The sequence below is a fragment of the Cyanistes caeruleus genome, chromosome 19 (genome assembly GCF_971803275.1).
Source record: "Cyanistes caeruleus chromosome 19, bCyaCae1.hap1.1, whole genome shotgun sequence".
Classification (NCBI taxonomy): Eukaryota; Metazoa; Chordata; class Aves; order Passeriformes; family Paridae; genus Cyanistes; species Cyanistes caeruleus.
In genome coordinates this window covers 10,239,035-10,252,437 of record NC_141719.1, presented here as the reverse complement: position 1 = coordinate 10,252,437, position 13,403 = coordinate 10,239,035, and the positions used below count along the sequence as shown (strand labels likewise).

General features: G+C 51.8%; 2 protein-coding genes across 2 annotated transcripts; one reads left to right on the top strand and one right to left on the bottom strand.

The window, feature by feature from the left end:
* Positions 1–1,326: 1,326 nt before the first annotated feature.
* Positions 1,327–6,331, bottom strand: SOX9 (SRY-box transcription factor 9). The gene is made up of 3 exons (XM_086857115.1): positions 5,484–6,331; positions 4,535–4,788; positions 1,327–4,164 (listed from the first exon to the last, which is right to left on the bottom strand). The coding sequence occupies exons 1-3, from the start codon at positions 5,912–5,914 to the stop codon at positions 3,404–3,406; spliced, it is 1,446 nt and encodes a 481-aa protein (XP_086713241.1). The 5' UTR covers positions 5,915–6,331; the 3' UTR covers positions 1,327–3,403.
* Positions 6,332–6,541: 210 nt separating this feature from the next.
* On the top strand, positions 6,542–8,315 carry LOC147649836 (uncharacterized). The gene is made up of 2 exons (XM_086857116.1): positions 6,542–7,702; positions 7,943–8,315. Exon 1 carries the CDS (start codon positions 6,617–6,619, stop codon positions 7,526–7,528), a length of 912 nt encoding a protein of 303 aa, XP_086713242.1. The 5' UTR covers positions 6,542–6,616; the 3' UTR covers positions 7,529–7,702; positions 7,943–8,315.
* Positions 8,316–13,403: the final 5,088 nt, after the last annotated feature.

Genomic DNA, 13,403 nt, shown 5'->3' with positions numbered 1-13,403 from the left:
CCCAGTGCTCCCAGTGCCCCCAGTGGGGTGGGATGAGCAAGGTCCCCCCTGGCCCTGCAGGGTCAGGCAATGTCTGTCCTCATTTCCCAGCCCACCCCACCCACACGAGCGTTGGAAAGACATTTCTGGATGGAATTGTTGGAACTGCACCCGCTGAGCTCTCCCTGGAGCTCCTTCCTCATCCTAAAGCCAGGTTTTATATTTTTTGTTCTTTTATGCTGGTTTTATTTGGTTTGTTCTTTTATCCCAAAAAAAAGCAGCCAGGCCAAAACTCGCGGCGGGCAAAGTCCGAGCGGGGCAGGGGAAAGAGAAATGTCCGGGATCAAAGAGTTCCCAGATGGCACAGCAGAGAGCCACTGACCCCAATTAATGCTCAGAGTTAATGAATCCCTCCGGGATGTAAAACACTTCCCTGAGGTGCGCAGGGTTTGTGCTGGGGCCGGGAGCTCTGCGTGCTCTGGGGTCGCTGTCCATGCTCTGGATGGGATCAGGGAAGGTTTTCCAGCAGGGAAAAGATTCCAGGGGGGATAAAATCTCCGCCTGACTCCTGGAAGCGAGCCCTGAAGCGGGCAGGTCAGAGCAGAGCCAGCAGGATTTGGGGACAGCCAGAGCTCAGGTGTCACCTCTGGGGTCACACCCTGCCCTGGCCACTCTGGATTTGTCCATCTCCAATCCCATTTATTCCCTGGCTCTGCTTTCTCCGGGTGCCCCAGGAGATTGGGGGGGAATTGGGGACGAGCTGGGACATTTCTACAGGAGTTGTCCCAGTTTTTGCAGGGGATTGCTGCAGGGATTCGTGTCCCCAGCGAGCTCTGCGGTGACAGCAGTGCTGGGGGAGGTGACAGAGCCTGAGCTGCTGCAGAGCCCGGCAGGGCAGGGCTGGAGCAGGGATTTATTTGGGAGGGGTTCGATGGGCAAATCAAAGCTGGGCTGAGCCGGGGGGGTCATGTCCTGGGGAGGGACAGGGGACATGGATCGGCTCCTGGGGGAGCTGGGGGCTCCGGGAGGGTTGCAGCAGTGTTTAAAGGAGGATCTGAAAGCCCCAAGCTTTGGGGTCGCTCCTTTCTGCTCAGCACCCCCAAATCCGAGCAGACGGCCCAGGGGAGAGCAGAGCCAGCAGGATTTGGGGACAGCCAGAGCTCAGGTGTCACCTCTGGGATCACACCCTGCCCAGTCTGGATTTGTCCATCTCCAATCCCATTTATCCCCTGGCTCTGGCTGAGTTTGGGATAAAGGAGTGGGAACAACCCTCAGCCATGAACCCTCCCGTGTCCCCTGGAGGCTGACAACAAACCCTGAGAATAAATCCCACACCTGGGGCAGGTGGAACTTTTAATACAATGTATATTTATTGCAAACAATAATATACAAAAAAAAAACCAACCAAAACAAAACAAAAAAAAAAAGGTAAGTTTCACAAAGAGAAGGATCTTGCAACCAAAACCAAACCAAACTTACCTAAAGACAAAATATGATTTAAAGGACAGGTCTTTTAAGTTACAGAAATACTTTAAAAAGATCTGCTTTTATACAGAAATAGAAAGATGCCATATTATAAGAGTGCTTTAAGATTTTTTTTTTCTCCTACTGAATCCCTAAAAAAAAAAAAAAGTTAACAAATATATCATTATTTTTTTTTTTTAAATAAAAAAAGTCTGCTGTCTTTTTTAAAAAGCAATCCTTAACTGTTCAGCCACAGCTTCACCAAAATCAGTGTCCCCCCCACCTCTCCCAGGCAGTTTTTTTGGGGGGGTTGAAGGCTAAAACGGTGCCACCCCTGCAGCAGGGCTGGGGTGTGGGGCTCGTCCTTGCACGAGCTCGTGTGTCCCAGAGAGCTGAGGCAGGAAACAAGGCAAATGATTCAGTGATCCGCTACATTTGCAATCTTTAGTTTGTACAAATCTCATTTTTTTTTATTTTTTTTTTTCTTCCTTCTTCCAGTTTCTCCTCCGAGGCAAGAGACAAAAAAAAAAATAAAAAATAAAATAAAACCTCAAAAAAAAACCAAAAATAAAAAAAGGAAGAGCGCAAAGTTTGTACAAACCCAGGACACAGATTCCAAAAAGAATAATAATAATAATAATAACAACAACCAAAAGGAATTAAAGAGATAAATAAAGGACTGGTTACAGTTTCAGACCATAATTTAACAGGCACGGTCACCCCCTCCCCAAACAACGCTCCCAACTAACGCAACGCTTCCCAAAGGACTCACGGGGGAGATCCAAACAACAAAACCCAAGGAAAATCGTGATTCAAAGCTGCTCTTCTCCCCAAATAAATAATTTAAAGGGTCTCAGAGGTCTCCCTGGCTGGGTTTGGCACCCTGGGGTGGGCAGGGGGGGCCCGGAGGGGTCGGGCTCAGCCCCCAGCCCGTGATTATCACGGGGCTGCTTTAAGGCTTCTCTGCAGCGCTTCGGGGCTGCTCCACGCATTGATTTCTTTTTTGTGGGGGTTTTTATTTTTTATTTTTTTCCCCTCCTCTTTTTTGTTTTTCTTTTAAGGCTCGAGGTTATTAAAAAATAAAGTGAAGTTCTCCTCCTGGCTGGTTTTGCTACGAGTTAGAAAAATAAAGCCTCTCCCATGCTGGTCCCTGCCCCAGTGCTGGGTTCCCAGGGCAGAGCACGCTGGTTTAGTTTCATTTTTAGAGCAAAAAAAAGACACTTCTCTATACAAAAATACCTCTGCAAGAAAACCTAGGGCTGCTCCACTAAGTGTCATTTTTTTTTTTTTTAGCTGTTGGAAAAATAAGAGCATTTCCAAAAAAAAAATCTCTAAAAAATAGGTATAAATCCCCTCAAATTGGTAACGAATCATACACAGTACATACTAAAAATATTTAAAATAGAGAATATTCCTCACAGAGGACTCCGAGCTTTCTCTTTTACCCCCCATTTTTTTCTTCTTTTTTTTGTTTTTTTTTTTAAATTTTTTTTTTGTCTTTCTTTTAATTACTGCTATAAAAACAACAACAAAAAAAAAATCATTACAAAAGTCCAGAGAAGGAGCCAGCTGGGCGGGTTGGGTGGAAATCTCTGAAGCAGAGTTCAAGTCCAGTCCTTGGCGAGTCTGTCCCAAATTTTGGGGCTGGGAGCGGGTGCTGGAGGATGCTGTAGTGCAGAAGGCTCGAGGCGCTCTCTCCTCCCCGCCAGCTTCCACGTGAGTCTGTTTTTAATCATTATTTCAACTACACGATTTCAATTTCAAACACCGAACCAGTCCGAGGCCACTCGTTCTCGCTGCTTCCGCTCTCTTCCCGTTATTCTTCCCATCCGAAAATTTTCATTTTTGCCGGGTCGCCGCCATTGATTTTTTTATTATTATTATTATTTTTTTTTTGAAAACTTTTTTTTTTTTTTAATTTTTTTTTTTTTTTTGCCGGCCTTTTTCTCCCCCGCCGCGCTCAGGGCCGGGTGAGCTGCGTGTAGACGGGCTGCTCCCAGTGCTGCGGGCTGTGGGTCTGGGGGATGGAGGGCACCCCCGCCGTGTCTGCGATGGGCGTGTACATGGGGCGCTGCGTGGGGCTCATGTAGCTGAAGGTGGAGTAGAGCCCGCTGCCCTGCCCGGCGTGGCTGTAGTAGGAGCCCGAGGAGCCCTGGTGCTCGCCGTACTCGTACTGAGCGCGGCTGATGCTGGGGTAGGACGAGCTGTAGTGCTGCAGGTTGAAGGAGCCGTAGCCCAGCTGCTGCTGCTGCTGTTGCTGCTGCTGCTGCTGCTGCTGCTGCTGCGGGGAGTGCTGCTGCTGCTCGCTGTAGTGGCTGGGGCTCAGCTGCTCCGTCTTGATGTGCGTCCTTTGCTGCTGCTGCTGCTGCGGGCCTTGCTCCGCGCTCAGCGCCTGCTGCTTCGACATCCACACGTGGCCGGCGGCCGGCGGCGTGCCCGTGGCGCCGCTGATGCCGTAGCTGCCCGTGTAGGTGACCTGGCCGGGCTGCCCGGGGTGCCCGTTGGGCGGCAGGTACTGGTCGAACTCGTTGACGTCGAAGGTCTCGATGTTGGAGATCACGTCGCTGCTCAGCTCGCCGATGTCCACGTCGCGGAAATCGATGTGCGGCGGCTGCCGGCCGCCCTCGCCCAGCGAGCGGCCCTCGCGCTTCAGGTCCTGCTTGCTGGGCTGCGGGTCCGTCTTGGGGGTGGTGGGGGGCGTGGGGGGCCCCTGGGACTGGCCTGGGGGAGGAAGGAGAGGCGTGAAGGCGTGGAAGGCTCGCTGGTGCTCCGCGCGCAGCCCAGGTGCGAGGGACGCCGGCCCCGGCAGGAGCTGGAGCACGGCCACGGCTTTGGGGTGGCTTTTTGGTTTGTCAGAAGCGGGGTTCGCGCTCCTCGCCCGCAGCCGGGGGGAGGTGGCTGCGGTGGCGCGCTGGGGTGAGGATTTGCGTGCCCAGGTTACGGGCACGGCTCACGGGCACCTCTCCCCGCTCCTCACCCCATCCCAGGCTCTTTCCCTTCCCCTCCCTCACCCAACCCCGACTCCAGCCCGCTTTGGGCCGCAGCTTTGGGCGGCTGTGCCGTGTTCCCCGGAGGCTCCGGGGGTACCTACCCGAGTGCTCCCCGGGCGAGTGCACCTCGCTGATGCTGGAGGAGGACTGGGGCGAGTCTGCCTGCAGCGCCTTGAAGATGGCGTTGGGGGAGATGTGGGTCTGCTCCGCGCCCTCCTCCTGCTCCGCCTGCCCGTTCTTCACGGACTTCCTCCGCCGGGGCTGGTATTTGTAGTCGGGGTGGTCCTTCTTGTGCTGCACCCGCAGCCGCTCGGCCTCCTCCACGAACGGGCGCTTCTCGCTCTCGTTCAGCAGCCTGGGGGGACACGGGGGGCGAGGGGTCACTTGTGGGGGGCGCCGAGCGGTGACACCGCTGTCGAGCCCTCCTTCGGATCCCCCCAAAGAGCGATGCAAAGCCCCCGCCCCAGCCTGGACCCCCCGTCCGGGCCACTCGCGGCTTGTCACCCCCTTGTCCCCGGCGCTCTCTGCTTGTCGCCCCTCTCGTCCCCCGCGTTCCTTCGGTGCGGGGCCCGGGGCTGCAGCGGGGTGCAGCCCTCGCCCTGCCCACCCTGCGGGCACACCTCGCTGTCCCCGAGGACGCGGTGGCCCAGGTGACTCACTCGCCTTGTGTTTTCTTGCCCTCCCCGCCTTATTCTGGCACTCGGAGGCCACCCGGCCCTGCGCCACTCACCGCCACCACCCTCCCCGCATCGCCCCGCGCTCCCTCCGGCCCGGCCCGAGCTGATGCAATCCCCAAAATCCAGCGTCTCCTCCGCTCCGGCAGCGCAAGCGAACAACCAGGGGCTCCGCCGGCCCCCGGCCATCGCTCGGGGCACAGAAACCACTTCCAACACCAGAAAGCGAACTTTTCCCTGCTTTCCCCCGCGCTCCTATTCCGCCTTCTCCCCCGAACAAAGTTTTGCGCTCGGCGAAAAGAAGTTTTTCAGCGCCTTTTCCAGGCTCGCACCTTCCTCTTCCTCGCCGCGCTCCGCATCCCGGCTCCGCACTCACCTCCAGAGCTTGCCCAGGGTCTTGCTGAGCTCGGCGTTGTGCAGGTGCGGGTACTGATCCGCCAGCTTCCTGCGGGCCGCCTGTGCCCACACCATGAAGGCGTTCATGGGTCTCTTGACGTGCGGTTTGTTCTTGCTGGAGCCGTTCACCCGCACCGGCATCGGCACCAGGGTCCAGTCGTAGCCCTTCAGCACCTGGCTCACCGCCTCCCGGATGCACACCGGGAATTTGTCCTCGTCGTTCTCCTTCTTCAGGTCCGGGTCCCCCTTGGGGAAGGTGTTCTCTTGGGGTCTGGTGTTCTCCGTGTCCGAGCCGGATCCAGAGGGGCAGGGGGACCCGGCGGAGTCATCCGACATGGTGGGGCTGGGGGCGTCGGAGATACATTTGTCCTGTTCTTCTGTCATTTTCATGAAAGGGTCGAGGAGATTCATGCGAGAAAGTGGCCGAGGGGGAACAAGGGGGCGAAAAAAAGTATTAAAAAACAAAAAACAAAAAAAAAAAATTAAAAAGTTAAGCGTTAAGGGGCAGGGAAGGGTTGAAAAAGTAAAAACTCGGAGAAACGAAGTCTCCACCGGCTGCGGAGCGGAGAAGAACCGCGAGAAGCCTGCAAAAAAACTTTTTTATTTCTTCTCCTCAGCGAGAAAACGCTAAAAAAAAAAAAAAAAATACAAAAAAAACCCCAAGAAAACCAAAAAACTCCGAAACGAGGAAGGGGAAAAAACTTTGGCGAGGCCGGGATAAGGAGCAGGAGGAGGAGGAGGAGGAGGAGGAGGAGGAAGGAGCAGGCGAGCGGCCGGGGCAGTGTCGGGCGCGGCGGCCCCGCCGGTCTCCAGCGCGGCTCTGCGCCCGCCGCGCGCCGCGCGCACAAATACCCAGCGCGGGGCCGCGCGCCCGCCCCGCCACAGCCAATCACAGCGCTGCCCGCGGGGGCCGCGCCGCTCCTATTGGCTGAGCCGCGCAGGGGGCGGGGCCGCGCGGCGCTGAGGGGCACGGCCCGGCCGGGGCGGGACGGGCGGCGGCGACATCGGCGGCGACAACGACGGCGACAGGGACGGCGACAGCGGCCGGCGCGGCCCGGGCAGCCCCGCGGGACCCCCGCGGCACCCCACGGATGGCTGCCGGACCCGCCGCGGATGAGCCCGGCGGGGCCGCTGCAGGCGCGCGGAGCGGAGCGCGCCGGGCCCGCGGGCGCTGCGCGGCTCCGTCCCGAGGGGGCGCCAGAGGCTCAGGAACCGCGCGAGGGGGGCGGGGGGGGCCGGGCCGGGCCGGGCGCGCCCCCCGAAACCCTCCCGGTACCGCGGGGACAGAGCGGGGACAGCCTCGGGGGGCTGCGGGTGGCCGCCCCCAGACACCCCAACATCGCTGCTGCGCTTTCGAGTTTTCCCCTTTTTTATTCTTTTTATTTTTATTTTTTCTTCTGGATTTTTAGACGGGGGTCCGGCGCGTCCCTCCGCCCACCCCGCGCTGCGACATCCGCGCCTTCCCCGTTTATTCCTCTTTATATCCTTATTGCCCATCCCGGTGGACCCGGTGCGGCTTTCCCGGCGCGGCCGGACCGTGCTGCGGGACTCTCATCCCTGTTCCCCATCCCTGTTCCCCATCCCTATTCCCCATCCCTGTTTCCCATCCCTGTTCCTCATCCCTGTTCCCCATCCCTGTTCCCCATCCCTGTTTCCCATCCCTGTTCCCCATCCCTGTTCCCCATCCCTGTTCCCCATCCCTGTTTCCCATCCCGGTTCCCCATCCCTGTTCCCCATCCCTGTTCCCCATCCCTGTTCCCCATCCCTGTTTCCCATCCCTATTCCCTATCCCTGTTCCCCATCCCTGTTTCCCATCCCTGTTCCCCATCCCTGTTTCCCATCCCCGTTCCCCATCCCTGTTTCCCATCCCTGTTCCCCATCCCGGTTTCCCATCCCGGTTCCCCATCCCGATCCCTTATCCTGATCCCGCATCCCGGTCCCGCATCCCGGCCTGGAGCTGTGCCCGGGGAAGGAGCGGCCCCTTCCCTCCCCTTCCCCACAAAAATAAAAGTTTTGCCGAGTTGATCCAGTCTCGTCCCCGCTGCGGAATCCCGGGAGCTCCCGGGGTTATCCCTGGATAAACGCAGATATTTCTCTCTGCAGAAATCTTTAGAGCTTTGTAGGAATCGCACCTTTTCAGCCGCAAGCGGCTTTCCCGTGCAGAAGGGAACCGGGGCTGTCACTCCCATCCCGGTCCAGGTGGGCAATAACGCAATCCCGGTTTTTAAGGCTCCAGGAGAAGGGGATTCGGTGGGAGCTGCCCTTTCCCACCTCCCTCCCTTCTCCCCGCGCTCCTCAGCTCCTTTCGGGGTCACAAACCTCGGAGCGCTGCTCCCTTCCCAAACCTCGCAGCTCAGAACTTTTCCCCTGCAACTCGAGCCTTAAAGTCGGGCTTTTCTCGAAGCTGCTTTAATTTTAATTTGCTGCTTTAATTTGCAGCCTTTGTGCGGCCGCACAACCCTCGGGGCAGCAGCCGCCTCCGTGTCCTGTCGCGGCGGGGCTCCCCTGTCGCGATTGTCGCCGTTATCCTGACGAGGAGGGTTCCAAGGTATCGGAAAGGGCACGTGGAAAAAAAAAAAAGAAAAGAATTAAAAAAAGAAGGGACAAGGCAGCGGGGAAGCCGCTGTGAATAAACGCACTGGAAACCCTCTCCTCGGTTGTTTTTAGTTTTCCCTGAGGTTCTGGTGATGACTTTGTTGGGTTTTTTTTTTCTTTTGTTGTTTTTGTGTTTTTTTTTCTTTCATGCTCGCAGACTTTTTTGGGAAGTAGTTTTTGCTTTGGGGGAGTTTAAAGGTAAGTGGCTGTGCTCTGTTCCAGAGCCTTTGTCTGCAGGAACAGGGGCACTGCAAGCAGAACAGGGATTTTCTCCAGAGGAATTTGGGGGGTTTTTTATTCCTGAAACACCGAGGACGCCTTCCCCAGATTTGTATTTCTTTCCTTTGCTAAATATCCAATATTCCAGGAGAGGGCCGCTGAATTTTGCGTTGTTATCTGCTGTGAAAAAGGTAAAATTTCAGCCAATACTACAGGAGATAATTTGAATTCTTTTCCCCTGGGTGATCTCAGCTCTAGGCTGGTGCATGCTGGAATTAATCTCCCCAAATCTCATTTAATAAATCAATTTGCAGCAGAACATCCAAGCAAACGCAGGCAGGAGATTGTTCTGATCTCACCTGGGGCCAAAATCTGAACAAAATGTACCTGGAGAGGAGCAGAACGCGGTGACAGCAGCTTGTCACCCTGGCCCTGCTGCTGATTGGCAGAAACAACTCCGGGACAATTGGGGAGGGTCACCGATGGAAGGAGGAAAAGGTTCAGAATTAGGAGATTTTTCATCCTGCACATCCATCTGCTGGAAGGGGGCTCTGCCTCCCCGGAGCAGGGCGAGGGGCTTGACAAGTTTGAACAATAAACAAAAGCGAGAGGGGAAGGAGCTCTGCGCTTATTGTGTGTGATTCGATAATTTCTGGCTTATTATTTTTAATTATTGCTCGATGGACTATTTGGACAAGGTGGACAAGCTGATTAATCACAGCCGGGTGGAAGCTGCCTTTAGAAGCTGCTGCTTTCCCGTCAGGATGGAAGTTTTCCTTTTTTCCTTTTATTTTTTTATTTTCTGGAATTAACATTGTTTTATCCAAAGTGGCGAGCTCAGGGAGCAGGGAAGGTTTTTTTTAGCGAGGATTAAATCCCTTGTTTAATGGGTTTTTCCCTGCTCCTTGTGCTAAATCGAATCCCTGTTTTTTAGGGAATAATCTTTCCAAGAGTTGGTGCGGGGAGTGGAGGGGATGGGAATTTTGGGAGTGGAGGGAACAGCCCTGGGGGGTGGATTTGGGCAGGTTTTTCTGTCAAAATTTAAAATATCGCCGTGCTTCGGACGAGCTGTGCTGAAAAAGTTGTTTTATGGATTTTGGGAAGGGTTTGATCCCGCTCCCCTTTGATCCTGAGGAGGTTCAGGCTCTGCTCCAACCCCAGGGACTGGGGATTGGTGTTGGGAAGGTTTCCCCAGGGATGCTGTGGTGTCACCGTGTCCCCTCAGCTCCTCCAGTGGGGGAGAAATCCAAGGAAAAGCTGCTGATCCCGGAAAAAGCTTCCCCCGCTCGCGCTGCAAGGGAAAAGCGGGAAGGTTTGGGGTACAGAGGAATTCCCTAAAAACAGAGACGTTCCCACAGCAGAACTCTGAGTTTTGATATCAAAACTGGATCGATTATTGATCCGTGGCCCAGCACATGGAATTCCAGGTGGGATTGTGCCTTTGGATCTGGCCAGGAGTGTTTGCACCGGCGTTTTCGGAGCGAGGTTTTGGCAGGGCTGGTTCAGCTCCGTTAATTGCAGCTTAATTAATGTAAAAATCCCCCTCCTCATTTATTAAATCCGAGCGAGGGGCTGCATCCCACAGAAATATTCCCACACTTTGGCTTTTCCCTCTCTCCTGGGAGCAGGGAAGGCTCAGAAAAGCACAGAAAATTCACTTTTCCTCTCATTTTCCTCCATCCCCTTTTCCCAGCCCTGCTCAGGTCTCCAGGGATTCCACCTTGTGCCATTCCAGCTGTAAAATGCCACTGGTTTCCCTCCTATCCCAAATATTCCCGGAGCAGGGATGGGATCTGTGCTTTGGGTTTTGGTGGGAGCATCCCTGGGTGCCAGGACATGGGGTTGATGTGGAGTTCCCTCATCCCATTCCCTATTCCAGCTGATCCTGAGGAATAAAAAAGGAAATCTGGAGCAGGAGCTGATGGGGGACGGCCTTGGGGCCTTTAATTGGAAATTAATTCCTTAAAGAATTGCCTTTAAATCTATAAATTTGGCTGAGGATTCCTTGGGATTAGATTAATTTTGTAAATTCAGCTCAGAATTCTTTGGGATTGGATTAATTTTTTAAATTCAGCTGAGAATTCCTTGGGATTGGACTAATTTTTTAAATTCAGCTCAGAATTCCTTGGGGTTGGATTAATTTTGTAAATTCAGCTGAGAATTCCTTGGGATTTTCTGAGTTTTTAAAGTTGTGTTTCTCTGGCCTCTCAGGGTAATAATCAGCCCTGCTGCACCTTGAGCTGGAGACAGCAGGGTGTGATTTCAGCTTGGCAAATCCTCGGAATGCCTGAAAAAACTGGAGAACAGGAATTTCCCCCCCTTTTTTTGGGAATATATTAAGGAACAGTAGCCTGGAAGACTCCAAGGCAATGCCTGAAATAAATTCATTTTTTATTTATGCCTAAAAACGCCATCAGGAGGGAGCTGCTCTGGGGAATACAGTGAAAGGAATTCTGGAATTTTGGGAGAATAATCCCAGCCCTGGGGTGAAATAATCCCGATTATTTCTGAGCTGGGGAGCTGCTCCAACAGCAGCCCCTGAATAGTGGGATTCACTTCCCACTCCTAAAATCCTCCCAGAAAGGCAAAACTGGGAGGAATTGGGATTGGGGTGAGATTGGAGACAGCAGGAAAGGAATTGGGAGCAGGGAAAAGCTGTTTGCCCCTGGAAAAAAAGGTTGGGCAGTGCTAAAAAGAGGAGAATCCGAGGAAAAAAGAGAGGGAAAATTGGGATTTTTAGCTTTGCTGATGGAAATCCCAGTGCTGATGGGCAGTTCCCCAGTTTGGGGAGGCAAATCTGGAATCTGGGGTGGGTTTATTCCCATTCCCACTCGGAATCGGGAGCTGGGGCATTCCCTGGCTCTGGCACTCCTCGGGAAACAGAAACAATTCCCTGTTTTCTGCTCCTTCTCCCACAGCTGGAAACCACCGGGCACGGCCTTGGACCTCACAAATGCTCCTGGGATTATTTTTTTGTTTTTATTTTTTCCCCTGGAGATTACAGGGATTAATCTGGAGATTTAGGGAAGGGGGGAATATTAAATTATTTCATTATTTATTGCTTTGCTCCGGGATTTTTGGCTCCAGGCTCTGCAGACTTTGCCTACATGGAAAATTTATCCCTCTCATTTCAAGCAGGATGGAAATCCCTATCCCAAAGCATTCCCCTCTCTTCCTAAAGGCTTTTCTCCTAGAGGAAAAAAAAAAAGGAGAATTATTATGAATTTATTCCTTTTTAATTTTTTTTTTTTTTTTTTCCCTCAAAGTGCACCTTTAAATTCTGGGAATCTTTTGGATTTTTCCCGGTTTTCCAAGCACAGCATCTCCTCGGAGGCAGGGCTGGAAGTGCCTCTCCATGTGAGATAAATCAATCTGCTTCCAATCACCCGGGAAAACCCATCCAAGCCACACGGAAACTCCAGGAAATGGGAACAAAAGAGGGAATTTTCACTCCCAACAATCGCAGAAGGGAAAATTCCCTGCAGGGAATGCTGCTGGCACAGGATCATCACAATTTTCTCCCTATCTTAACCCATTTGTCCTTAAAAATGAGTGACAGGGAGAAAAGGAATAATTCCCTGCAGGGAATGCTGGTGGTGAGGGATCACCAGCACAATTTACCTACTTTTAGGACTTTTTTTTTGTTTAAATAAATGAAGGATACAGAAAAAAGGGAAAATATCCTGCAGGGAATGCTGCTAGAGGTAGAATGCTTCTACCTCTTTTTATCCATTTTTCCTTAGAAAATCAGGGATACCCCATCAGTGTCACCTCGTGGCGCCGTGAAATCTCTCTTAGGTCCAAGAGAATTAAAATTCCTTGAAAAACTACAAAACCTGCTTAAAAAGTTAAAAAAAAAAATAAAGATAAAAAGGATCCCACCCCAACTCTAAACTCCTGGTGGGTTCTAATGCTGATCTCTTGATTTTTTAATCCATTGATTTTGCTCTCAATTTTTTTATCCCTTGATTTTCCCCTTGATTTTTTAATCCCTTGATTTTGCCTTTGATTTTGCTCTTAATTTCTTATCCCTTGATTTTCCCCTTGATTTTTTAATCCCTTGATTTTACCCTTGATGTTGCTCTCAATTTTTTACCCCTTGATTTTACCCTTGATTTTTTTAATCCTTTCATTTTACCCTTGATTTTGCCCTTGATTTTTTAACCCCTTGATTTTACCCTTGATTTTTTAATCCCTTGATTTTTTTACCCCTTGATTTTGCCCTTGATTTTTTAACCCCTTGATTTTACCCTTGATTTTTTAATCCCTTGATTTTTTTACCCCTTGATTTTACCCTTGATTTTTTTAATCCCTTGATTTTTTTACCCCTTGATTTTACCCTTGATTTTTTTAATCCCTTCATTTTACCCTTGATTTTACCCTTGATTTTTTAACCCCTTGATTTTACCCTTGATTTTTTTAATCCTTTCACTTTACCCTTGATTTTGCCCTTGATTTTTTAATCCCTTCATTTTTTACCCCTTGATTTTACCCTTGATTTTTTAATCCCTTCATTTTACCTTTGATTTTACCCTTGATTTTTTAACCCCCTGATTTTTTACCCCTTGATTTTGCCCTTGATTTTTTTAATCCCTTCATTTTACCCTCGATTTTACCCATGATTTTTTAATCCCTCGATTTTTCTCTCAATCTTTCACCCCCTAATTTTGCCCAGCCAGCAGCGTGAGGCTGAATTCCGTGCCCTCTTCCCCATCCCCAGAAACAAACGGCTGGAATTTCAAGCCAGCCCCGCTCTGTTTTCCCAGCCAATAGTTCAAATTACAGAACCCGGCACCAACTTTACAAGAAAATCCATCAGAATTGGGCAAGGGGAATAAAACTGCCATTCTCTCTACCTGTTTGTGCAGCTCCTGCCTTAATGCAGGCAGAGCCCGAGTGTTTATTTGGAGAAGGAAAGTTGTGGAAATATCCTTGGAGGGTGTAATGTGGCCAGCACGTGTTGCTGGGAGCTACCTGAAGTCTGGGCCCTAATGGCTTGCAGATGTCCCTGGGTCACGATTTCCTCTCCCTGCTCCTCGAATTCGACCCAGAAATTCGAATGAATTAAAAAAAAAAAAATTTAAAT

Coding starts and splice junctions, on each gene's coding strand:
- SOX9 (XM_086857115.1), bottom strand. CDS start 5,914: ATGAATCTCCTCGACCCTTTCATGAAAATGACAGAAGAACAGGACAAA. Junction 4,789..5,483: donor ACCCTGGGCAAGCTCTGGAG/GTGAGTGCGGAG, acceptor GTGTCCCCCCAG/GCTGCTGAACGAGAGCGAGA. Junction 4,165..4,534: donor CTCGCCCGGGGAGCACTCGG/GTAGGTACCCCC, acceptor TTCCTCCCCCAG/GCCAGTCCCAGGGGCCCCCC.
- LOC147649836 (XM_086857116.1), top strand. CDS start 6,617: ATGAGCCCGGCGGGGCCGCTGCAGGCGCGCGGAGCGGAGCGCGCCGGG.